This window comes from Telopea speciosissima, chromosome 1, assembly GCF_018873765.1.
Source record: "Telopea speciosissima isolate NSW1024214 ecotype Mountain lineage chromosome 1, Tspe_v1, whole genome shotgun sequence".
Taxonomy (NCBI): domain Eukaryota; kingdom Viridiplantae; phylum Streptophyta; class Magnoliopsida; order Proteales; family Proteaceae; genus Telopea; species Telopea speciosissima.
In genome coordinates, this window is record NC_057916.1 from 87,542,857 (window position 1) to 87,568,154 (window position 25,298).

The following is a 25,298-nucleotide window of genomic DNA, read 5'->3' on the forward strand; positions in this document are numbered from 1 at the left end:
GGTCATAACTTTGTAATAGACCTTGTATATAACGGCTAATTTCTGAGATCCTGGTTTCATTTGAAACCCTTGAGTTGCAATATTAAGGGATAAAACATTAAATATATGTGGATCTGTTAAAGCTAATGGGAAATTGGGATAACATTGAAAGTAGGTTGGTCCTTCACTATGGCTACTCTCAATTTGTCCGAATTTTGAATCTATAAAAGCATCATGATGAGCATCTCGGACAATTGCTAAAACACAATTATTTAAGCCTAACCTTGTTAAAGGTTTGATGGTGATTTGTATAAGGCCAACATGAAGATATTTGAATCCTTTTTTTAAATGCTTCTGAATTTGAGAAGCAGTAAGTAGTTGAAACTGCTCATGGTCTGAGATGACAGAGAGAGTATTCTCACATGCCTTGATTGCATAATCACTAGTGAACTTAAAAGCTCCTTTGTGATAAATCTCAGTTTCACTTATCTTAGGGGTACTTCAGTTCTCAATATGTTTCTTAAGATCATTAAATATTATTTCTTGATAGTTTTGCACATAATTTTTTGAATGAGAATCAATAGATAATCTCCTAGAGGTTGATCTAAATAGGTTAGCCATAAGGAACAATAGATTGGTAACCGTCAACATGAAACAGTCCTCTCTTTGCCGTTTGTCTAACTCTCAATAACGTCGGTTGGAGGTCACTGTGACTTAGGTGATACTCAATCCCACATTCCCACCTAGGCTCTGATACCATAAGTAGACAAGTTTAATGGTAAATTTTTTGGGATGAACAGTAATCTGAATAAGCGGTGTGAACAATATTTTTAGCAAATTTTTTTATCTTATCATACTATTAGATTGCATAGTAATAAATTCAAACTTATATATGGATTTGACAATAAGAATCCATCAGAGGAGATAAGAAGAAACAAAAAGAGGGAAATGACTCCAGAAGTTGGAGAATACAGTCGTCGTAACTCGCAACTGGAGAAAACTTCTTGAATAATGGATGAAATATCACTCATACAATATTACACCATACTCGCACACTTACAAGACAGAAAGCTTAAAAGCTGAAAACACTAAACTAGTATATATATATATGTATATATACTAGTAAACATGCACGTGCAAATGCACGTGTGGACAAAAATATGTATGTGTGTGTGTATGAGAGAGAGAGGGACGTGAGAGAGTTGTGGGGAAAGGAAATAGCAATTGGTCAATATTTGTGCATCCTGGCAGTTTATTCAACAAGGCCTTCTAAAATGTCCATATACTTTGATTAAGTCATATGCTAGCTATCCATATTTACTTTGTAAGGACAATAGAGAGAAAGCTTACAAGCATCATATTAACAAGGACTATTTGGGAGTACAAATTGAGGTGGGATTTATGGTTTTAGTTGCAAGAATGGAGGGAAGACTATTAATGAGCATTGCCCTTCTTTGCCGTTTTAAATTGTTTATCAATTAACAGTTTAGGAGTTCTAGCTGAGTTTCCATAGAAGTGGAGGATACGATGGTTGGGCGATTTGATAGGGTGAAGCATGGTCCAAAAATTAAACAACTCCCGCTCATAAATTGCAATCTTATTCTCCACAAAGACACCAAATGATGAATGTACATATCAAGACAAACAACTTAATCTCTTGTTAGCTGCAACCAATCACAACTATTAGAATGAATCACGGCAGCCCTTGCATCGTTCTAAATCTAGATTCCTAGCCATATTGATCAAAAGGAAGCCATCACTTTCACTTAAGTGCAAATGTATTTTTGAATGTTAATAAATCTTGAAATGCTAGAGGGCGGGCCTTGGTGCAACAATAAGGTTGCTCCATTGTGACCAATTGGTCACAGGTTCAAGTTGCGAAATCAGGTTCAAGGTCGAAGAGTCTTGCTCCATTGTGACCAATTGGTCACAGGTTCAAGTAGCAAAAGCAGGGGCAAGGTCGAAGAGTCTTCCACAAGTAACAACTTATTAACTAATTTGACCATGTCTACGAAAATAGCACGATGGATTACCTTCTCTATTGATTCCTAGAGAGTTACACGATAATCATAATTTTGAACAGAGACATGAACAACTAATCATAATCTTGAACAGAGACATGAACAACTATTTATTACATTCAATTGAATAACTTAATGTAAATAATCAATTAATTTGTGTTAAATGTTTCAGGGACACTTCAACCTTTGATATGACCAATAGCATCACCAAATGGTACAATTTAGATGTCAAGCTTAAATCAACAACAGTAGCTTTATCCCCATTAACATATAACTACAATGGTTAGTTAAAAATATAGCAAAATTCCCCAAAAACTGGGTACAGATGCTTCAAAACAAAAAACCCCAAAACAATGTAAATATGCTCAGATCTATCTTGTGACAACGCATCATTATTGGAAGTAAGTGTAATGCTTTGTATTATACTTTTATAGACCTATACCTGGTGTTCTGTCATATTGAATTAAAGCAACTTGATAGGTTGACCATGGAAAGTCAATCCATCAGATAAAACATCCAAGAATTGTTAAAATTTGCAATAGTGTGATGAACAATTCTCAGCCATGTAAGATGTTCAGGTTTTCAATCTAGCATTATGAGATCAGGAAACCAAAATTAGAATAGTCTTATACTCATACTTAATGATTATTAAAATATGCTATATTCTGTTATGGATTTGCACTTTAATCCAATATATATATATATATATATATATATATATTATTTCTATCATGGAAGGGCATCTTTGTGTTTCCACCCCTGCCCAAGTACAACTCTTCCTCGACCAAATGCTGCTTCGGTTTTAGTTGATCCTTCTTTTGATTTCTTTGCTATGCACTCGGATGGGCATGGAAGTCGTCTGGGCCCTTTTTAGGTGGCAGGGGTGTTTTTTTTCACACAACGTCAAGCTCTTTTGTGGCCGCTAGATGCGAATGTGGATCTAGTTTTTCTGCGGCTGCTACTAAGGCGAAGGCCATCCAGGATGGCATTATGTTAGCTCTACAATTTGACTTGTTTTCTTTAATTGTCTATCCAGATTGTTTGTTTGTAGTTAATGGTTTGAATAATGTTGTATCATCCATAGATTGAGCTGCTAGATCTGTTGTAGAGGATATTGTTAGACTGGTGTCCATTCATAATATTAATTTTAGGTTTGTTTTTAGATTCTCTAATAGAGAGGCTCACTTGATAGCTTCAGGGGCTATGCGAGTTTGGGAATTTCCCAAGTTTGGTGGTTCTCTCGACCTCGTGTACTTCTGTTACCTTCCTTGAGAGGAGGCTTTGCTTCTTCTCTTTTTGAATAAATAATATTTTCTTTTTGTTGATAAAAAAGGTGTTAAAATCTAAATCGAAACCGGCTATTTAAAACCAGATCAAATCAAACCATTAAATAATTGGTGTAATTGTAATTTTGAGTTTTTAAGTATTGGTTCGATTTTGAAACAACAAACTATTAGTTTGAAAACTGATAAAACCGATTAAAAACCAAACAAAATCATAATTGAAAAATACCTATATTGCACATAGTTGGAAAATCAGGTTTTTTGACTCAAGTCGCTTTCTTGAAAATTTGGTGACTCGGATGAGTCAAATCTGATCAAGATGAGTCACGCCACATTTTGTTTGGAAGCTCAAAATATAATTGGTTTTCCGTTTCCATGTTTGATTCTATTGGTATACTCTGTTCATCGCATATATGCCATCTTTTCCTATGAACGGTCAAGATCAGGCCACCCATGTGTATCTCTCTACGACTTCTACTTCTTCATCTACCCTTATGCAGCAAATCACTCAGAGACATAACCTGCCTGCAACAAATTGTCGATCTCTTCCAACCTCTCATCCTTGACCTAATATTTCTTCCGCCACTATGTTGGGCCACACTTCCGCAACAAGTTCATGTGAACTCTGGGCGACGACTAAATGTTGATGATGAGAGACAGAGGAGTAATCAACATCAGCGAACTAGATTTTGGGCTCACATGCCCTGTTTACTTCATGGCTAGACATAATATGGTGTAGAGAGACTGTGAATTAGACAAACAGAGAGAGATACTTTGAGTGAGAGAGATCAAATCAAGTGTCTTTGATTCAATGATGCAGGTAAAGGCTGAGTCGTGTGTGGTGATGCTCTTCTTTCTAGGAAATCCTAGGAATCAAATGTTTGATTATCGTTGAGGACTTGATTAGGTTCTTTGGATTTGCCATTAGAGGTAGGAACCACAATCTTAAACTAAAAAATCAGGCCTGGTGCTTAAGAAAGTTAGACCCAAAATGAGCCATTCACTACCCATCTCCAAGATCAGAAACAAAGATTGCTTCTTTTCAAAAATAGAGAGAGAGAGAGAGAGCTTCCGGTCACTTGTAGGCCTGCTACGGCTGGAAATTTCCCCATTTACTCTGGTGAATGCAATTGGTTTTTGGGTTTCGAAACTCAGTGATAAAAATAATCCAAACAGAGAGAGAAGAGACTTACAAGTTTTGATTGTTTCTGGAACCCATCCTTACTCATAAATACCTGCGAATGACCTTTGTCGGAGAAGATACCATGGAAGAAAGTGAGGGGTTAAAAACTTACCCAACTCAGCTGAGTTTCATTTTACTCAGTAAAAACACCGAATTTCTTGTAACTCGAATAAACTTGAACCTGGTCTGGTTATTTTTAATACTTGGCGAATCTTCATAACTCTTGGCCAGGTTTTTTTTATTTTTTTTCTCTACCCAAAAAAAGGTTTTATTATTCTTTACTCGTCCGAATCAAAACCTGGTTTTCCAACTATGATATTGTGTACAATTGGAACCGATTCTTAATTCAATTTTGATGGATATATAAAAAGTTGTTTGGTTGAATGGCCCATGTGCCAGTGTGGAGGCCAATGGAAGAGCATGCTCAAGCATCTGACATGGAAGGTGAGGTGGTCATTTTGTCGCCCCTGTGTCTGGACGTAGGGGGGTGCGGCGTGACCAAATTCTCTGTTTTTTTTGGATAAAAGGGAACTTATATTAATAAATTTTAGAATAAAGGGTTACAATCTGTAGTATTTCCTTCCAAACTTAATCATTTAGAGTTTGGGGAGGAGAAGCGCTGCAATGGGTTGCTTCGACCCGGGCTACGATCATGCTCACGAACAGGTGCCTCAAGACCATCACCTTCTCCATCTCCATTAGCGAGAACAGTGGGCTCTATGGCTTGCAAAATAGCAAAACGGTTGCTACCAGATGGCTTTGGCTCAAGTGAAGGTGCCACAGCTTGAGCATAATTTTTACCCAAAAGGGAGGAACCAGACAGTGAGGTGCCATGTTGATTGAAGGACGTGGAATTATGAGTTCTCTCCACCATGGTTAAACCAGAACCATCAGTTAACTTTGAAGTTTCCGTGCCGCCCTCCACAATGGTTAAACTAGAACCATTGGCTATTTTCCATATCAGACCAAGGAGGTTCCTGTAACTTCTCCAAGGAATTACCGGTACTAATTTGAACCACCTTCTTCCCACGATCTGTACTACCTGTTACAGGAGTGGAGTTAACTATAGGCCCAACCTTAGTTGCTTTAGCCACGTCAGCCATGACCACTGGAGTGGCCCTACCAATATGCTTCACAGGAACTTGTGCACCACTAGATTTGCCAGCTGTACCCCCATCATTCCCCTTGGCGGTTGAAGCAGTTGCACCATGAGCAACACTGGAGGTTGCAGATTTGCCTTGCGGCAGCTTCGAGAACTCTGGCTTTACAAGGGTGGAAAATTCCGGCGAAAGGGAGTGTTTACCGCGAGAACGCCACCTGGAAGGAGTATGCCATTGATCTTCAACCTGCATAGCATTCATTTGAGAATCACCTTGTTTCTGAACCTGGTTAGAGGCAGCGATAGGACACACCCTATCTCCTTGTCCAACAACTTTACACATATTAGAAATTGGGGGCACCCAATCATACACCACAAGCTGCTCTAATATCGTCCCATCATCTTGTAGGATGGGAATATTATCTGGTAATCCATCTGAGGCTTTGATTGAGACGCAAAAGAAAGCTGCTCACGATTCAAAGTCCTCCGATCAGCACAAATGGGACGCTGCAGAACACTAGCAATTCGTCCCAAGGATCGAGTCCCCAAAAATGAAGGTTTAGACCGTAGGGCCTAACCCACAATGGTAGTTCAGTCTCCTCATTTTTAGAAAGGGGTATCTCAAGCGTCCAAGGCCTCAGAATCAAAGGACGAGTCCCCAAACTCCATGGTCCCTCATCTAAGACCTGGTGACTCAAATCAAAGCCTTGAAAATCGAAAATAAAGATTCCACTTTCAAGACCAAACATCTCAACTTCTCCAGTTAACATGTGCCCACTTTTCCTTAACAAACATTTTCATGGAAGAGAAAAAAGGCTTGGGTCCAAAGACATACCCAACCAAAGTCGATTCCCATCTATCTTTCTCCTTAGCTAATACATCAGAACTACAATGTGCAACCTTCTTCCCCTGACCAAATTCTTTTTAGGGAGAATGTTCTTTGTGCCGCAGTGTAGGCTGCGCCTAGGCACATCGGTGTTAGAATTGTGTGGCCCAACACAAATTTATTTTGTGTAATTTTTGCATATTATTGGACATTTCTATATGCTCATTTTGTGGCATATGTCATGTGACATTTATATTTTGTGGCCTGTAAAATTAATTAAATTGGTACCATGGTTTTTGGTCTACTTGGCTAGTGGACTGGTTTTTTGGATGATCATCCTGATGAGCCACTTTGTAGTCCTCGACTTGACCGCACCTATCATGATGTATTACATGTTTATGTATGCATTGTTGGACTGTGACAGGTTTGAGGGGTGCAAGTCAAAATTACTCAGACTATGGGAAACATGAGGACTAGTCTCTTGATGGTTAGTACACATAAGGTCTGTGGAGTCCATCCATGGAAAGACCTCGTGTACGTTGAGTGTTGATCTTAGTGATCTTAGTGACTAAAATTCCATTCCCAGTGACTTGACAATTACGGGAGTGTACGCGTACCTACAAACTACCAATATAAAAGGTTTTATCGTCAATATGGTTTTGTGAAAATGTTTTTATTTATTGATATAAAAATATTATTTATTTTCTATCTTTGCAAAACCATTTTTTGATTTTATTTTAGTAAGGGTAGTTTTGTAGTTTTATTCCCTTTTTGTTTGTGGGCATTTTTGGTAACTGTCAAGGTAAACCCAAGAGGCATTCTGGATATGGATATTAGGTGGCTAGCATCTCACTTAGGGTTGGACTTTATGGCTGGTCTTCTCCACCCTAGAGATATAAATATCTCAAGGTCACACAGGCAAGGGGATCTTTTTGGAAGTTCAAAATACCGGATTGTGGTAGACCTGTCCAGCTGGGGTGAGCACCCTAATTGCTTGTGAGATCCGTTTTCTTCTTCAACTCATTCAACAAAGTATTTAGATTCACATCTTCAAAAGGGTATGTCTTTTTCTTTTTCTTCTATTGAAAAATATATAGATAAATAATTCTTATTTAGGGTTTTGTTCTTCATGGATTAAAACTATATAATTCTTTGTTTGAGATGCTTCTAGGACTCTTTTTCTTACAGCACAAGCATGATGGCTTTGCTAATCTAGTGTCCTAGATCATTTCGTTTGCTTTTCATGTTCTATGAATTGTCTATTTCTTTTAAAAAGAATTTGTATATGTTCTTCTTTGAGTTTGATAATTGTTTATATACTTGCATATATTCTTGGATACTTTTGGTTTGATCTTGAAAGGAATAATGTTTCTTTAAGCATTTTGTTTATGAAGTTTTTTTTTTTTTTTTGCTAGAAGATCATTATATTAAACGACAAAGAGCCAAAAACAGAAACAGGAAAGAAACGAAGAACACTACCACTGGTTGAGACGGCCAGCTAGCTCCCCCCACCCATTACAGAAACCGGTATCTAGGCAAACCCATAGCATCACGAGCCAATTGTTCTTCAATATGACTAGGAAAAGGAAGGCTTGTCGAAGACACTCCCGTAATCGCCGTATGCTTGAATAGTCCTCTATGTATAGAGAAAGAAGAGAATAAGATAATTCTTTGTATAAAACATTTATTGAATGATTGTGACATTTGAAGAGATTTTGCAAAACTTAATAAAGTCATTGAAAGTTATATTGGAAGTTGAAAAGCAATAATGACTTTTGAAAAAGGTGTTATTGAAACTTAATTAATCTTCTTGGAATTTGAAAAGTCTTATTGATATATACAAAAGGACATTGGTATTTAATAGATTGTGTTAGATGATGAAAAGTTTTTCTTGTTTCCATACGATACATTGTACTGAGTCATCTAATTGCTTTTGGCTCATTGCAAGCCATATAATGTATTTTGGCTCATCTCAAGTCACCTACCATTATTAGCTTATCAAGCCATATTATTGGCATGTAGTCATTGACTCAAACCATTTTTTGGTGAAGCTATTTTTGTTCTTTGTAGTTTTTTTTATTATATTATGAAATATTTTTAGGTTTTATATTGGGCTTAACTTATTTCATTTGGATAAATTTATTATGGACTGAATTAAATTAAATAAAATAAATTTGTTCCATATGTACCTATCTCAATTTTTGTAAGAGTATGGGTTATGATATATTCAAGTGCTACATATACCCAATCCTATTGGTTTCAGTGGGAGGATGGCTTTGGGCATTTGATGTAATTTTTGTTTATGCATATTTTGTTCACTATTTCGATGCTCACACATGATGACACCCATCGGTTAATCACATGGATGAGATAGGATTGTGAATAGGCATGAAATTTATTTTTTTTGTCGATGCCCATCGGATAAGACACATTTGATCCTTAATTAATTGAATTCTTCCTTACGCCCATCGGATACGAGAAGGGTTTACTTTATTATTGGATTGATAATTGATTTATATTTGGTGATTCTTGATTAATCGGATACGGGGAGGATTTGAGATATCATAGGACTATTTGATTTTACCATATTATGTCCAATAATTTATTTTTTGTGCAAAATTGTAATGGGCCTTAGTCTCCAATCTTATCATACATGTTGTATGCTTATGACAGATGGCTAGTTCTTCTAGTTCTCTGAATATGTCTGACATTAAGAAAAATTACATCCTTACTGGACCCAATCATGCTGAATGAAAGCGCAGAATTGATTTGTACATTGGATTTCATAATTATTCTGTTTGTACTAAAAAGATTTGTCCTCCTATGCCGGGAGCGCATTCTACCAAATCTGCTAAGGCTGCTTATAAAAAATGGACAGAGGCTGATAATAAGGTAAAATATTTAATGTTGGGATACATGACTTATTCTCTCATGGTTGGCTATATGAATAGTCTATCTGTAAAAGCTATTTTAGATAGTCTTGAACTGAAATTTGGGAAGAAATCAGCCAACATATTGAAGGTTTATGGGAAAAATTCATTAGAACTAAATTATCTGAAGGAGGAGATGCTAGAGAGCATGTGAACAACATGATTGCCATAGCTGATGAATTAAGTCTTCAGGGAAGACCAGTTGATGAGAAAATAAAGATATCCACTATTTTATCCTCTTTGCTTGATTCTTATGAAACTGTAAGGGAGATATATTTTGTTTCTGATTTGGATTGGTCTGTGGATGACCTCTTATCCAAGGTCACTGATCATGAAGATGCTAAGCTGAGAAAAAGGGATTTTGTAGTTAATGCTATAGAGCAGAAATCAGATAGACCCACTAATGAAAAGAAATATCAGAAGAATAAAAAGTTTAACAATAGAAAGCAAGATTGGGGAAAGAAAAAGAGAACCAGTGTGAAACAAGATATTGAGTTTAAATCAAGATAGATAGTTTGTTAATTCTGTAAGAAGCCTGGACATAAAAAGTCTCAATGCTACTCTTTCTTAAGGACTGTCGGAAAACAACCCCAAGGTATGTTTGCTACTTTGATTCTAGATGAGATTAATACTACCATTATTAAATCTGGATCATGGTAGGCTGATTCTGGAGCAACTGTACATGTCTCCAATACCTTGCAGGGGTTCAAATAGCTAAGGAGAATAAGTGATAATACCAGCTTCATTTACATGGAAAATGATGGCAAGGCGGAGATTGAAGGTGTTGGAGTTTTTGAATTAAAGTTGAATGATGGAACAATTTTTGATCTAGTTGAATGGTTGTATGCTCTTAGTCTTAGGAAAAATTTGTTATCTGTTTCAATGCTGGAAAAACTTGGATATAAGTTTTATTTTAAAAATGGAAGATTTTTAATGAGTAGAGATGGTAAAGTTGTTTTGCATGGTTTTAGAAACAATAATATGTATTAAGTGCAATTATGTGGTAATATTGTGTGTGATGTGGATGTTGTTGTGAAAGATAATGCTACTTATCTTTGGCATTTGAGACTGAGGCACATCAATATAAATAGAATTGGCAAATTGATTAAGTCTGGCATAGTAACTGGAGTAACTCTAGAAAAATTTCCAACATGTGAAAGTTGCATTTATGGAAAAATGACTTAAAAGTCTTATCCAAAAGGTGAAAGATGTTCTTGTGTTTTAGAAAAGGTACATATTGATGTATGTGGACCTATGAACATCACTGCCAGAGGTGGCTTTCGCTATTTTATTACTTTCACTGATAACTTTTCTAGATTTGGTTTTGTGTATTTGATGAAACATAAATCTGAAGCCCTAGAGTTTTTCAAAACATTTCGACTTGAAGTTGAGAAGTCGACTGGGCAAGTGATTAAGTCACTAAACTCAGATAGAGGTGGAGAATATTTATCTGATGATTTTGAGATGTATTGTCTTGAAAATGGCATTAAATATTTTCGCACTCCACCTCACACTCCAGAAGCTAATGGGATTGTAGAAAGGCAGAATCGAACTTTGCTTGATATGGTTCGATCAATGATGGCTAGAGCAAATTTGCCAAATACTTTTTGGGGGGAAGCTTTATATACAGCTATGCATATACTTAACCGGGTTCCCACCAAAGCAGTGGATTCAACCCCTTATGAGATGTTTTATGGTAAGCAAGTGAGTATTGCTCATATTCGAGTGTGGGGGTGTATTGTTCATGTTTTGATTCCTGATCCGGATAGAAATAAATTGTTATCCAAAACTAGAAGGTATGTTATGGTTGGGTATCCTCACCGTTCAAAAGGATATAGGTTGCATGATCCTGAGTACAAAGTGATAATTGAGAGCAGGAATGTGACATTCTTGGAGGATCGTTTTGATAGTGGGAATACAAATGACGTTGATAAAAAAGTTTTGGAGGAATTAGTTAAAATTGATGAAAGTCAGCCAAACCCTATGGATGAGGGATCCTCAAATCCTATTATATCTTCAAGCCAAAATAAGCGTAAGGAACCTCCTCAGCCAATAAGAAGAAGTGAAAGGGTATCAAAAGCTCTAGACATGTCAGATTATTATGTTTATTTGGAAGAAACATATGAAAGACTGTCTATTAATGAAGTTGTTGAGGATCCTATTACATATTCTCAAGCTATGTCAGATGTTGATTCTCAACGGTGGGTTGTTGCAATGCAAGATGAAATCAACTCTATGCATAAGAATGGTGTATGAAGACTGGTTGATAGACCTATGAACACTAAAGTTGTTGGTTGCAAGTGGATCTTTAAAAGAAAGAAGGATGCGTATGAAAATGTTGAGAAGTTCAAAGCAAGGCTTGTTGCTAAAGGCTACACTCAAGAATATGGTGTTGATTATGATGAAACTTTTTCACCAGTTGTGAGGATACAATCTGTTCATGCTATTTTGGCCTTGGTTGCATATTTTGATTTTGAACTTTATCAAATGGATGTAAAGACTACATTCTTAAATGGGAACCTTAATGAAGATGTTTTTATGGATCAACCTGAAGGTTTTATTTCTGGGGGAGATGAAGACAAAGTCTGCAAGTTAGAGAAATCTATATATAGGTTGAGACAAGCTTCACGATAAAGAAATTTACGGTTTCATGAATCAATTGTTGGAGTTGGATTTACACAAAATACTTCTGAAGCTTGCATCTATGTGAAGAAAGAAGGTCACAAGGTTGCATTTCTTACATTATATGTGGATGATATTCTACTTGCAGGAAATGATGTAAGTATGTTGATAGATATAAAACAAAGGTTTTTTAATACTTTTGAGATGAAAGATTTGGGTGAGGCTTCCTACATTTTGGGTATCAAAATTGACTGAGATCGTGAGCAAAGGAAGTTAAGTTTGTCTCAGGAGAAATATATTGATACTTTATTAAGGAGATTTCACATGATTGATTGTTTGAGTGGAAAGATTCCTTATAATCATCTTAGACCGCTCTCCAAGGATGATAGTCCTAAGTCTAAGAAGGAAAATTTAAATGAAGCCTTATATCCTTATGCTTCTGCTGTTGGAAGCCTGATGCATGCAATGATTTGTATTTGCCCAGATATAGCTTTTGTAGTTGGTATGATCAGTCGATTTCAAAGTAACCCTGGTAGAATGCATTGGATTACTGTGTAATGGATAATGAGATATCTAAAGCGAACAAAAGGCTTTAGGTTGACTTATCATTCTAATGAGTCTAATATCACTGGGTATTCTGATTCTGATTATCAAGGATGTGTTAATAGCAGAAAATCTACCTTTGGTTATGTATTTACTTTATGTGGTGGTGCAATTTATTGGAAAAGCAAGAAACAGGAATGTGTTGCTCAATCCACTATGGAAGCTGAATATATTGCTTTAAATGCTGCAGCTAATTAAAGAAGCGGTTTATCTTCGAAAGTTCTTATCAGAACTCCTGATAGTGGATTATGTGGAAAAACCTATTCTCTTATTATGTGACAATAATTCAGCAATTGCCATCACTAAAGACCCAAAGTGCCACTCTCGTGCTAAGCATATCGAGGGTCAATATCACTATATTCGTGACGTGATTAAGAAAAAAGAGGTAGATGTTCAGAGAGTGTCATCTAAGTCTAACTTGGTTGATCCCTTTACAAAAGGTTTGCCTTTTGGTGTATTTGAGAAACATGTAATGAATCTGGGATTGTGTTAGGTCAAGTGGGAGACTATTAGAATTGTGTGGCCCAACACAAATTTATTTTATGTAATTTTTGCATATTATTGGACATTTCTATATTATAATTTTGTGGCATATGTCATGTGGCATTTATATTTTGTGGCTTGTAAAATTAATTAAATTGGTACCATGGTTTTTGGTCTCCTTGGCTAGTGGACTGGTGTTTTGGATGATCATCCTGATGAGCCACTTTGTAGTCCTTGACTTGACCGCACCTATCATGATGTATTACATGTTTATGTATGCATTGTTGGACTGTGATGGGTTTGAGGGGTGCAAGTCAAAATTGCTCAGACTATTGGAGACATTAAGACTAGTCTCTTGATGGTTAGTACATATAAGGTTTGTGGAGTCCATCCATGGAAAGACCTCATGTACGTTGATTGTTGATCTTAGTGACTAATATTCCATTGCCAATGACTTTACAATTACGGAAGTGTACGCGTACCTACAAACTACCAATATAAAAGGTTTTATCGTCAATATGATTTTGTGAAAATGTTTTTATTTATTGATATAAAAATATTATTTATTTTCTATATTTGCAAAACCTTTTTTTGATTTTGTTTTAGTAAGGGCAATTTTGTAATTTTTATTCCCTTTTTGTTTGGGGGCATTTTTGGTAATTGTCAAGGTAAACCCAAGAGGCATTCTGGATATAGATATTAGGTGGCTAGCATCTCACTTAGGGTTGGACTTTATGACTGGTCTTTTCCACCCTAGAGATATAAATATCTCAAAGTCACACAGGCAAGGGGATCTTTTAGGAAACTCAAAATACCGGATTGTGGTATACCTATCCAACTGGGATGAGCACCCTGATTGCTTGTGAGATCCATGAAAATTCTAGTGGCTTTATCAAATTGTGATCATCTACAATCTTTCTTCTAAAATTTACTAAGAAAGATTCAAGTTTTCTTCTTCAACTCATTCAACAAAGTATTTAGATTCACATCTTCAAAAGGGTATGTCTTTTCCTTTTTCTTCTATTGAAAAATCTATAGATAAATAATTCTTATTTAGGGTTTTGTTTTTCATGGATTAGAACTATATAATTCCTTATTTGAGATGCTTGTAGAACTCTTTTTCTTACAATGGACCTGCCACTCAAGGGGGCAGGGTGGTCATTGCGCCCACCCCATGTGCCTGGGCTCAGCCTGTGCTGCGGCACTGAGAACAGCGCCCCTTCTTTTTGTTACATCTCAAACAAATAATCTGAAATCGAACCGATAAAACAGAACCAAACAGACTTACATCGTCAGTTCGAAACCGGGCACGCATTTGCAAGAAAACCGCCCTCTTGCGATCCGTTATCCCAACTCGCACCATCCAACCCAAGGGCCTTGAAGCCCAAAGGCCCAAAGATTTTGTTCTTACGGAATTAGGGTTCTAATTTTGTTGACGGCCAAGGCAGTCGAGCTTGCAAAAGAGAGAGAGACAGAGAGAGGACGCAGAGAAAAGATGGATCCATTTTCATCGCCTTCGAGCGGGTCGTCGTCCCAACCGTCAACAGAGGCCATCATGGACCAGTTGAAGACTCAGCTTGCCCAGGCTTACATGGAGGAGTTCGTTGAGGTAACCATGAGATTTATGAACTTCCCCTCTGCGTTGGGCCGTTTATTTTCCCCTTTTTTTGTTTTTATGGAACTTTTAAACTTTCAGTTTCCATGTAATAATGCTCATGCTAATGGAAGGGCAGCTCTAGATAGCCCCATCAACCATCCAGCCGCATAGGACTACCAGTTCAGATGGGCAGTTCCAGCAGTATACCTATTCATCTTTATTTTAGTGTTTAGTTTTGTTTTCTCCCAATTTTTCAAATTTTTTTTAATGCCAAATCTATGATTTGGTCTTTTGGGAAATTTAGTTTATGCACGTTTTTCTTGAGCTCTAAGTCATTTTCTTTTTCTCGTTTCTCTACTTCTTCCCATTCCGCTTTAGAGTTACCTTTCAAAGATACCATCTTCATTCCTGTGCAGTATCAGTCCTAAAAAACAACATTTTTCTCTTCGTAGTGAAGGCTTCATTGATGCCTGAAAGAAGACTTGAACTCAGAAAAGGCAGGTTCTGCTAACACGTAAATAAGAGTTTGGATTTTCTTTAAAGCTGTGTTATTCCTTGGCCCATTTTGTACAGATGGTGAAAACTTCGTTGATACCTTGAATTGAAGTTGGTATGGAATCATTGGGGGCCTCTGTGCCATAGTTATCAAGGCGGCAAGGCAACCAAGGCATTGGAGAGGGTCCAAAATAGTGGCAAGGCCTGCCTAGGCGCCCAAGAAGCCTGGACACCTAGGCGACGCCTTGATAATTATGCTCCGTGTAAAACTGAATCATGTTATATTCACTATCTTCTTCATCTATTCTCCCCCACCCTTGTTTTTATTATGAATAACCATAGCTAGATTACAAAAAGGGAATCCTGTTGATGCATGAAGATTTACGAACCAGTGTTAATGGGCCTAACTAAAACTTTAAACGGAATTTTGAAGAGAAGAGAGAAGGGGCTTGTTCAACATGAACCAATGTAAGGGTTGACCAAAAACCACTTGGAACAGGACCATTTTCTTAACCATGACCAAAAACCAAACGATTCCACTCAAAATATGCTGGTTGGAGGCTTTATATAGGTAATTACTAACCCCACAGCTTCCTACACGAAATTTTACCTTTTGCCTCTGGCAGAAAGTTCTTAGTACGACCTCAGTTACAATTTAGTAACTCCCATGAGTGCTTTCCCGTTTCCTATATAAATAAGAATACTAAATTAAGTTATAGACTCCAAATAAAACTTATAATCTTATAAATTAGTTTTGACTTTCCAAATACACCTTAGAATATTACAAAGCTCTTAATCTGATAAAGTAGTCATGACTTTCCGAATACAGCTTGGAATATCAGTATCCACAAGGCAAAGTGATGATAATAAGCCAAATTTACTTTAAGACACTGCTTCTAGTCAATAGAAACTGATATAATGGTCTATAATTAACAATTGAACCATAGAAATTCTTCTTGAGGATGGTCCCACACCACCAGCAGTACAAAGACAAACCACATTCAGGCCCAAAGCAAGCATAAAAGGACAGACCCACCTCAAAGTAGAGGGATACTTCACCAGAACTGACAGTTTTTTATACATGGACAATTTCTTGGACCGACCCAAATCCGTTGCGGAACCCAAATGGAGATGACCGGTTCCAATTGATTTTGGGTCCAATAGGATATCTTAGTTTATGTATTTATTTAAATTTTCATTATTTGGATTTATCTTGTAATTTTCTGTTTTAGTTTTAATAGGTTAATTATTGGTGGAATTGATTTTGGATTTTATTTCAGTTTATGAGTCCAAGTTAGAGTCAAGTTTAATTTCAGTTTTTAAGTTTAGCTAGGAGTCTTTATTTCCTTCTTTGAATACAAATTTGTAACCTGTGCAAGATTTGGATTGAATTGAATTTGAAGAATGAATTTACCTGCTGGTAACCGAATGTGAGTGTGTGCTCTCCTCTTTACTTCTCTCTCTCTCCTCTCCCTCTTCCATACGATTGGTTCCCTGTCCCTTCTTATATGATGATTCTTCTTCTTCTTTTTTCCTTATTCCTTTTCTTCATCTTATTGTCTTCAATTAATTCCTGTGTTGATTATTTTATTCCTACTCTGCTACCACCGTAATCACTGGGCTGAAGGAAATCCAATAGAAGATAGTTGACATATCACAGGTTAGACTGAGATTTTGGGGTTTGTTTCTACCCATAAAGTGATCCACATCCTGGAATATTGACCCCTTCCCCCAAATCATCCCCTGCAGAGGGAATCCGACCTGCAACTGGAGCCAAACCTGTTCTTATCGCCAGGTTCAGTTTCAGTCATCAAACATTAATCTTTTGCTTATTAATTTGGGTATTTGTTGAATCCTTTCAATAGTCCTAAGGATTAGGAATTTCCCCCTAAAATTTTGTGTGGTTTGGATAGCTATTGACAAAGATACCTCACCTGAAACCAGTTTGGGTGCTCTGCTGGTTGTTGAAATTGGGAGAAAGAAGATGATACACTTTCCTCCTTTTTCTCTTAGCTTTATTTAATTTCTTTAATTTCCTTTATTGCCCCTCACTTCTCTTATTCCCTTATGTCCAAATTGTGAAAGTCCTTGAACAAGAAATGCCAATCCCTATCATATCCTCTCCTCTTTACTTACCTAACAACCCCTTGAAAATCACCGGGTCTGCCTTAGCTCCTTGAACGTCACTCTTGCCCGGCGCTCCTCTGCAATATCACTGGAAGAATCTCTCTCTCTCTCTCCTATTTTTTTTGGAGCGAGAGAGAAAAAAGGAAGATTGAGAGAGACATCAAGAAAACAGAGTGAGATTTGGGGTTTTGGTTCTGGATTTTTTGGAGACTTCTTAGGCGATTTTCAGAGCTCTGTTTGAGGATTCATCTTAGATCAGTGGTCTCCTCTTCACCGACGTTCAAAGCTTCTGAATCAGGGACGATCACTGCAGTTGCATCAATCAAGGATCACGATCAACAATCTTCAGACTTCAGAGATCCATCCTTTTAGTTCTTGTAATTTTGTTTGTAATTTCTTTTTAGGATTGGTTTGCAATAAGTCCTCTCTTCCTCTGAGGCGATCCATTGTTGCAAGATCATCTACACCGTTCGAACATCCGGTTCAGGTGAGCACCTCTCCTTTTCGTTTTTTTCTGATTTTGTAATTTTTAGATGTAAAATGTACTATCTCTGTGATCTTTGTCTCCCATTTTCTGTGATTGCATATCTTTAGTCCTCTGTTCCTATATTTTTACAGATGATAAACATGACCCGATCCCCATTTGATATTCCTATATGTTTTATTTCTTTTTTTATTTTATTTGCATTCTGTAGTAAACATGACCCAATCCCCATTGATATTTCTCCAAACTCATCGGATCTGCCATAGCTCCTTGAACGTCACTCTTGCAAACCGCAATTGCCGCTTCAGTTTTTTAGGTAGATTTAGGTTTCAGAATCAGGGTAACCAAACAGTTATTCTGGTAGATTCAGGTTTCAGAATCAGGGTAACCAAACAGTTATTCTGTCAGAATTTCAAATCCACAGATACTCTAATCTATGGATGTAACATCTGAATCAATGCAGACATCCAAAAATTTACGCAACCAAACGCAATATAAGCGATCCAAATCGGGTTTTGAACCCCGGATCCGCATTAATTTTTCAGTGGAGGGTAATCTCCTACGTACTTTGTTTCCCTCCTTGCTCCAGCTTTCACGAGTTTGTCAACGATAGAGTTACATGGTTGAAGGGTGAAATGTTCATACCTGAGCCCACTGGTCTTAGCTTATCTGATCAGTTTTTGTGATCCCCAAAGGCACCTTACTGTGCCAGCCATCCACCTCACAACAACTTGGCAGGTGTCAATCACGCTCTAGGATTACTGACTCAGCTTGTCCTCCACTCTTCCTTTCACTGGTTGCCGCTCAATAGCCAGATCTCTCAATTCAACCTCGGTGAAACTTGTGTCTCCAATTGACAGTGAATAACATAGCATGTCTTCCACTCTTCCTATCACTAGTTGTTGCTCAATAACCATATCCGATATCTCTCAATTCAACCTCTGTGAAACCTGTGTCTCCAATTGACAGTGAATAACGTAGCATGTCTTCCACTCTTCCTTTCACTAGTTGTCAAATAACCACTCAACCAGAGCTCTGAATTCAACCTCCAGTTAACCTGTCTACTCCCTATGGGGACTGAATAACATACCTCAACCTTAGAATGATAGTCTTTGATAGCAACACCTATCGCTGCCGGTTGAATTGTTGAAGAGATTCCTTTAGAGTTAAGCTGATAAATCCCTAATGATGGTTGCATTAATTATCCCAGAGTCCCACAAATAGTTTTAAGCTGGTAATGAGTGGATGATATTGTGCAAATCTCTGATTATACAGGCTTATGGAATTCCCTTTGAAGACCCCCACTATGGAGGTCTAACTTGCCCTTAACCAATCATTGTGTCTACCACTTGTACATTGTTCGTGAGGAATCCTTGACAATCTTTTTGTTTCTTTCTCCACATGCTTCAAATATCTCAAATGCAATAGCACTTGACTGGTTGGATCAGCATGATCGAGTTTGGAAACCCAAACGCAAACAGAACCGGTCCAACCTGGGTTTTGGTCCAACAATGGATGGAAGTAGTTTAGTGTAATCTTTTGTCTTTTATATTCTTGTGTTTGCTTTGGGTAGGTAATGTAGTCCTAGATTGGTAGGAGACCAACTAGAAGCCAATAACCAGTATCTGAACTGAATATGTATTTCGGTTAGGTCAAAATAGGGGATTAGGGTTAGGGTTTGATGGGACCTAAGGTTTGATGGTAGGTTTAGGTGAATTTGATGTAGGGGAGTCTATCGGTGAAGGTTGCGTTGAGTTTTAACAAGTCTAGGCCTTTTAATTAGAATCGGTAGGGTTTTAGGGTTTTTTAAAAGAGGAAAAGATGGATTTTTAGGGTTTATGATGGTCAGATGAGGGAGCAACTTGGATCGAGTTTTCCCTAGTATGAGAGGAGAATTCGATCAAAGTTCGGTGTGATTTGGGGTTTGGTCTGGGCAGAATTTAGGTATTGGGAAAATTGAAAGCAAAAGGGGGAATTCTTGGGTTTGGGTGTATGGAAGGTTAGAAGAAGAATTGTTGGGGATGGGGATGATTCAAACTCACTGTTGTTGCAGAATTTCCTAGGTAGCAGCTTGTTTGATTGTAGATATTGAATAAAAATCAAATATTGAATTGAACTTGAAAGTAGGGCTTCAAAAGAACAAAGAGAGCTTAAATGAACCACCCGGGTTTCACACCGCAAGGTGTCGATTGGATCAAACACCAATCCCACCAGCCTTGATCAAACACAAGACAAAAATCTTCAATGGAGAAGAAGAGCAGCAAAAAGCTTTTCATTAATATCAACATTCGTGTTCAATGTTTGCCCCCCTTACAACTGATGCAGATCCAAGCCTCCATGAGCTGAAGAAGCCACACTAATCATAGGGCCATAGTTAGGAGCCTTAGTTCAGTTTCATACTTAGTTTATTTTAGCTTTAGTTTATTCTATACTTAGTTTATTTTTCAGCTTAAATGTAACTTAAATTGAACCGGTTCAGTTTTGGTTCAATTTAAGTAATTAATTCTTATTGGTTGTTAAAGCTTATTTCCTATTGGTAGATTAGGGAATCTTTCTTTAAAGTGTTTTAATTCCATCCCTCCACGATTTTTAGAGGGAGAGGTATTTAGATTTGTATTAGGAATTGGCCTATGGTCATATTATTTATTAATGAAACGTGGGAGGCTCCCCCACCATTCAAGTTTTAAAAAATCAATCTCTTTGCTGTTGCCATTGTTGCTGCTGGTTATCTCCTTTGAGAGTGAGTCTTGTGAGTCATATCAAGATGGAAGGGTAGGTGGATCTCGTACGACTCCTTGCATCTTGTAGATCGAGAGGTTCTTCTTCAAAACTGTCTTTAATGTTGCTGCCATTGAAGATCTTCTTAAATTAGTAAGTTGTTTATTGTTTCAGCATTCCCCTTCTTCTTAATTCTCTAACCCAACCCTAATCGATGTCCATTAAACCCTAGATCCATTAACCCTAAATTCCTTTTCCAGTTTCATTCCCCCATCAAAATCCATTTAAATTTCAAACATCACTTCATAACAATAACCCCCACACTCGACCTAGGTTGCAGACCTATCCCATCTTTAAAACCTAGTTTCCCTCAATCTCTACATAAACCCAAAAACCCTAAAATCCCATTCCAGCATATCCAACCATCAAAACCAGCTTAAACTCCAGTCGAGTCAATCTTTTACTGTCTAGGACACTCGGCCAGAAGCTCTTGTCCAGATTCCCCTCCTAAAACCCTAATTTCACCTCTTTTCCTCATTCCCAAAACCCGAAACCCTAACCCTAATTTTCTGAAATTTGAAACCTTACCTAAATCTAACCAAACTTACATCATTAGACTCCTAGAGACCTGCCTAGTTTTACCAAATAAAACCCAACTCCATTCTCCCAAGTATAACCCTATATTTGACCTAAAATACCCCAATCGGCTAGCAGTTTCAGAACTTCTGTTCACCTGGCTCCTAGTAGGATCCTATCCTATCTAGGACTAAACATTCAACCTTATATAAAAAACTCCCCACTAAACACTTAAAAGAAAACTACTAAAATCACTTAAATTGAACCGGTTCAATTTATGTACAAAAACACCAAAATAAAAATAAGTATGGAACTAAAACAATTAATCCCGTATGCAACATAATTACCCATATTTTAGGTCCATAATAGTGACCTATTACATTGAAAATCCTAGGGATCAAAGGCCCAACATGTATATAACCCAACCCTAGACTTATTCCTAAGCAAAGAAGCCTACTTTGGTAATAATCTGCATCGGTAGGATCAAGGTTCTAAAACTCGGGTTTCAACCAGTCAGAAAACGAGTTCGTCTCGGTTTTGACCATATCTCAGTCGAAACCTAGGACTTTCTCCAGGTTAACTCGAACCTTGGTTTAGAGGCCCAAAAGTTGTTTTTTTGTTGTCCTAATTCATGTTGTTTTGCCTATGTTTGACATTTGAAACTCAATCCATGCATTAGTTTCACATAGAGAACACAAAAAATATTACTTGTGTTTTGATCCAAGTTTGATATTGTATATTGTTCTTGGACATGGTATCGAATAAGGTTTCACTGGAACATAACTCCTTCAATATAAATGAGATTTAAGCAATCTTGGATTTGTTAGAAAGCTTTGTTTTGATAGTTTTTTCCAACAAGTCCAAGATTGCTTAAATCTGATTTATATTGAAGGAGTTATGTGCCAGTCAAATTTAATTTGGTGTGCGCGAATGCTGTCAAAATCTCTTTGAATGAAAATATTTTTTTGGACATCAAAACAAATGAATATTTTACCGCATTTTGGTTTTTAGCAATGTTTTACCATATTAAGATTTATGGAATTTTTAGATTTGAGAAAAACCCCAAAATTAGAAAGATGAAAATTGCACCTAGCGACGAAAATCCAGTTTTTGTTCTTTAATTTGGGGGGGGGGGTTGGCTTTTTTTCCTTTTGGAATTTGATTTTTTTTAAATTTTTATAAAGGTTTCAAATAGGGGGTATTTGCTTATTTATGAATAATATCTTATGTAAAAACATTTACTTAAATGATATGAGACATAAACTAAGTGTCTGGCCTGGTTTCTGCCAGTTTCTAGCATAAATACCTATCTGTTCTAGTTTCGAGCCAAGTTTTCCCTAGTTTCGATGTGCATGTGTCGAAACCAGTCGAAACCATCGAAACCCGGTCGAATCTAGGGATTTTATAAAATCCCCCTTCAACTCATCTCGGAAACTTGCGAAACCGAGTTAACTCGGTGGTTTCGACAGGTTATGGTCGAGTTTTTCTTCCATGGGTAGGATACATAGGAGATAGATAGATGGAGTTTTGTTTCAAGTTATTTTCAGCATAGTTGTCATGGCGTCGCCATAGCCGCCATGGCATCATATCGCTGGAGAAGTGGGCATATCGACCACCAATATGGATGATGTAAGAATATTGATTGATATGGCCTCCATGTCGTCGCCATGGACGCCATACCACGACATATGGCCATATCGGGCGACATAGTTGTGTCAAGTTATAAAACTTAATTTTTTAACAATAATTTTTTTTAATCATTTTTTATTTTAATGCTTTTTCCTTAGCATAAAAAAAAATCAAGCAGAAAACACTAATACACTATTGACTAATACACAATCACATATTCACATCAACAATTTTTTTTTTAAAATTTAGATGGGTTGTTTATTAGCTTTATTCACTCAATATAAATTACTTTCTTGTAATTGTTTTTTTGTTTCGTTACTTTTGTAGTCAGTTTCATATGAATCATATCTCAACTCTCATGATTCTTCAACTTTATTATCAGCAAGACTATTGCTATCAATTATTTGATAATTCATGATTTCATATACACTAATGGATATTACACTTTTATGAATTAAACCATAGTAGATTAGTAGTACACTTTCATGTTAATTTTTGATGTTATAGGGTATATATTATAGCATACTAAATGACATTAAAAATAGAGAAAATAAAAAATAAAACATGGTCTATATGATTGCCATGGCAACGCCATGGCGGGGGACATGTCGATATATCGACATGACACTCCTCCACCGACTTGGATCGCCGTGACAACGTGACAACTATGATTTTCAGTTTTAGAGTCTAATTAGGAGTTACTTTTCTCTTTATATACTTGCATGTATCCAATGAAATAGATAGAATTGAATATAAATTGATTGGATTATGCTCAATGTGTGAGTAGCATGATTGTGCGTGTATGACCTGTCTTCTTCCTTGCAACTCTTAAGTTCCTTCTCAGATTTCTCCCAATTTTCTACTGCCCCTCCACCGATTTGGTATCAGAGCCAAAGTTTCTCTTTATATACTTGCATTTATCCAATGAAATAGACAGAATTGAATAGGAAATTGATTGGATTATGCTCAATGTGTGAGTAGCGTGATTGTGTGTGTATGACCCCTCTTCCTCCATGCAACTCTTTAGTTCCTTCTCAAATTTCTCTCAATTTTCTACTGGCCTTCCACCGATTTGGTATCAGAGCCGAAGTTTCTCATCTTCCTCCCCATCAATCTCTCTCTTCCCTCTGCTAAGTACCCATTACTGTTTCCTTTCCCTAAGTGATTCACCCCAGCAATATAGATTACCACCCAAAAAAAAGAGAGAAAGAGAGCTCGGTCTCTTTCTTCCCCAACCTACTGCCTTCACTGAAAACCCAACCCCATTCTTACGATTCCCACAAGCAAACCCCCAAACCTACTGCTTCAATTGAAACCCCAACTCCTTCTTTTGATCCCACGGCAAAACCCCCCACTGCCCTCCTTCCCCTTCCCCTTTGTAACCTCGATCGAGCCTCCCCCCCCCCACCCACCAGGGTTCCACCAAAAAAAAGAAGAGAGATAGTAATGTAGGGCTAGGTCAAATAAACCTAACCTAAAGTAGGATCGTAGGTTCTAGCTAACAATAGGTTAATATGAGATTTCAGGAACACAATAACATGAAATATTAAAATAAAATAAAAGAAAGAAGAAAGATAGATAGATTCGAGTTAAGCCTCTCAATCTTCCTTGGGCCTCTCACCCTCTTACAATCATAGGCATCTCACCCCAACTACATCTCACAGCCATTAACAAGGTTTCAAGCTGAATCCAAAACTTAAATTTTCATAAACTCAACTTGGCTGTAGATCAGTCTTGTTCTTTATTTATAATAATGCTATTAAAACAAAACTCAATCTTCTAGAAATATCTCAGAATAAAAGCAAACCCAATCCCCAATAGGTTAACACTATAAAGAGTCCTATTACATAAGCAATCTAATAAAAAAAATAGAGATTAAGAAAAACTAATAAAACCTTCACCCAAAAAACCAAAAACTATCCTAAATAAACTCCAAAACCAACTCGATTTGCCTTGTAAGGATCCTCCACGCACATCCCTTTGGTCTTCAACTTGATCTCCAATACAACTGACCATGGGACCCATAAGATCTGGAAATAATCTCCTAAAAATATCTCCATACAAAACAAGAGTCTGCCCTCCTAATATATCTCCACGCAAGGTGGCACCAAATTGGAAGAAAATCTCCCAAATGTGTTGGTTCGTTTTTGGGGGGGGGGGGGGGGAATGAACCTTGACAGGTTCTTACTGATTTCTCTCAAAAATCAAAATCCTCCCTACCTACAACTCAGTTGGTCGATATGGCAGAATGGGCAGAATTCAACATCTATCCAAATATGGAATATAGCTCTGGCTGGTTGATGGCATATCTTGGCAGAATCGATGCTGTTAACCTGGGCAGAAATCAACTGGATCAATAGCCTCAAAATAAGGGCCAGACTTGAACCCTCTTTGAAGCCCAATCGTCGGGCCTGCACTGCAACAGAGAGAGCGCAAGAGAGAGAAAGAGAAATAGAACATACCTGGTTCAGAATCTCCCACTGCGAGTCAACTCCCCGTCCTTCGGAGTAGTCGACTCCTTCGCATTGGCGCTCTTCTGTCGAAGTTGCAGCCCCCCCCCCCCCCAACTAATTCTGTTCTCGATCAAAGGTTTGAGACAAACCATTTTCCTCTTTCCCTCTTTATAGTCAATAGTACTCGTCA

At 37.3% G+C, this 25,298-nt stretch overlaps 1 protein-coding gene across 2 annotated transcripts in view; it reads left to right on the forward strand.

Moving 5' to 3' along the window:
- The first annotated feature begins 14,492 nt into the window (after positions 1-14,492).
- The window catches only part of LOC122649182 (mitochondrial import inner membrane translocase subunit Tim13-like), a 29,528-nt gene continuing 18,722 nt past the window's right edge, over positions 14,493-25,298 (forward strand). For both annotated transcript variants that reach the window (XM_043842556.1, XM_043842557.1), the window contains exon 1: positions 14,493-14,638. In XM_043842556.1, the coding sequence (XP_043698491.1) occupies positions 14,525-14,638 (114 nt within the window). In that variant the 5' untranslated portion in view covers positions 14,493-14,524. The remainder of the gene's footprint in view (positions 14,639-25,298) is intronic.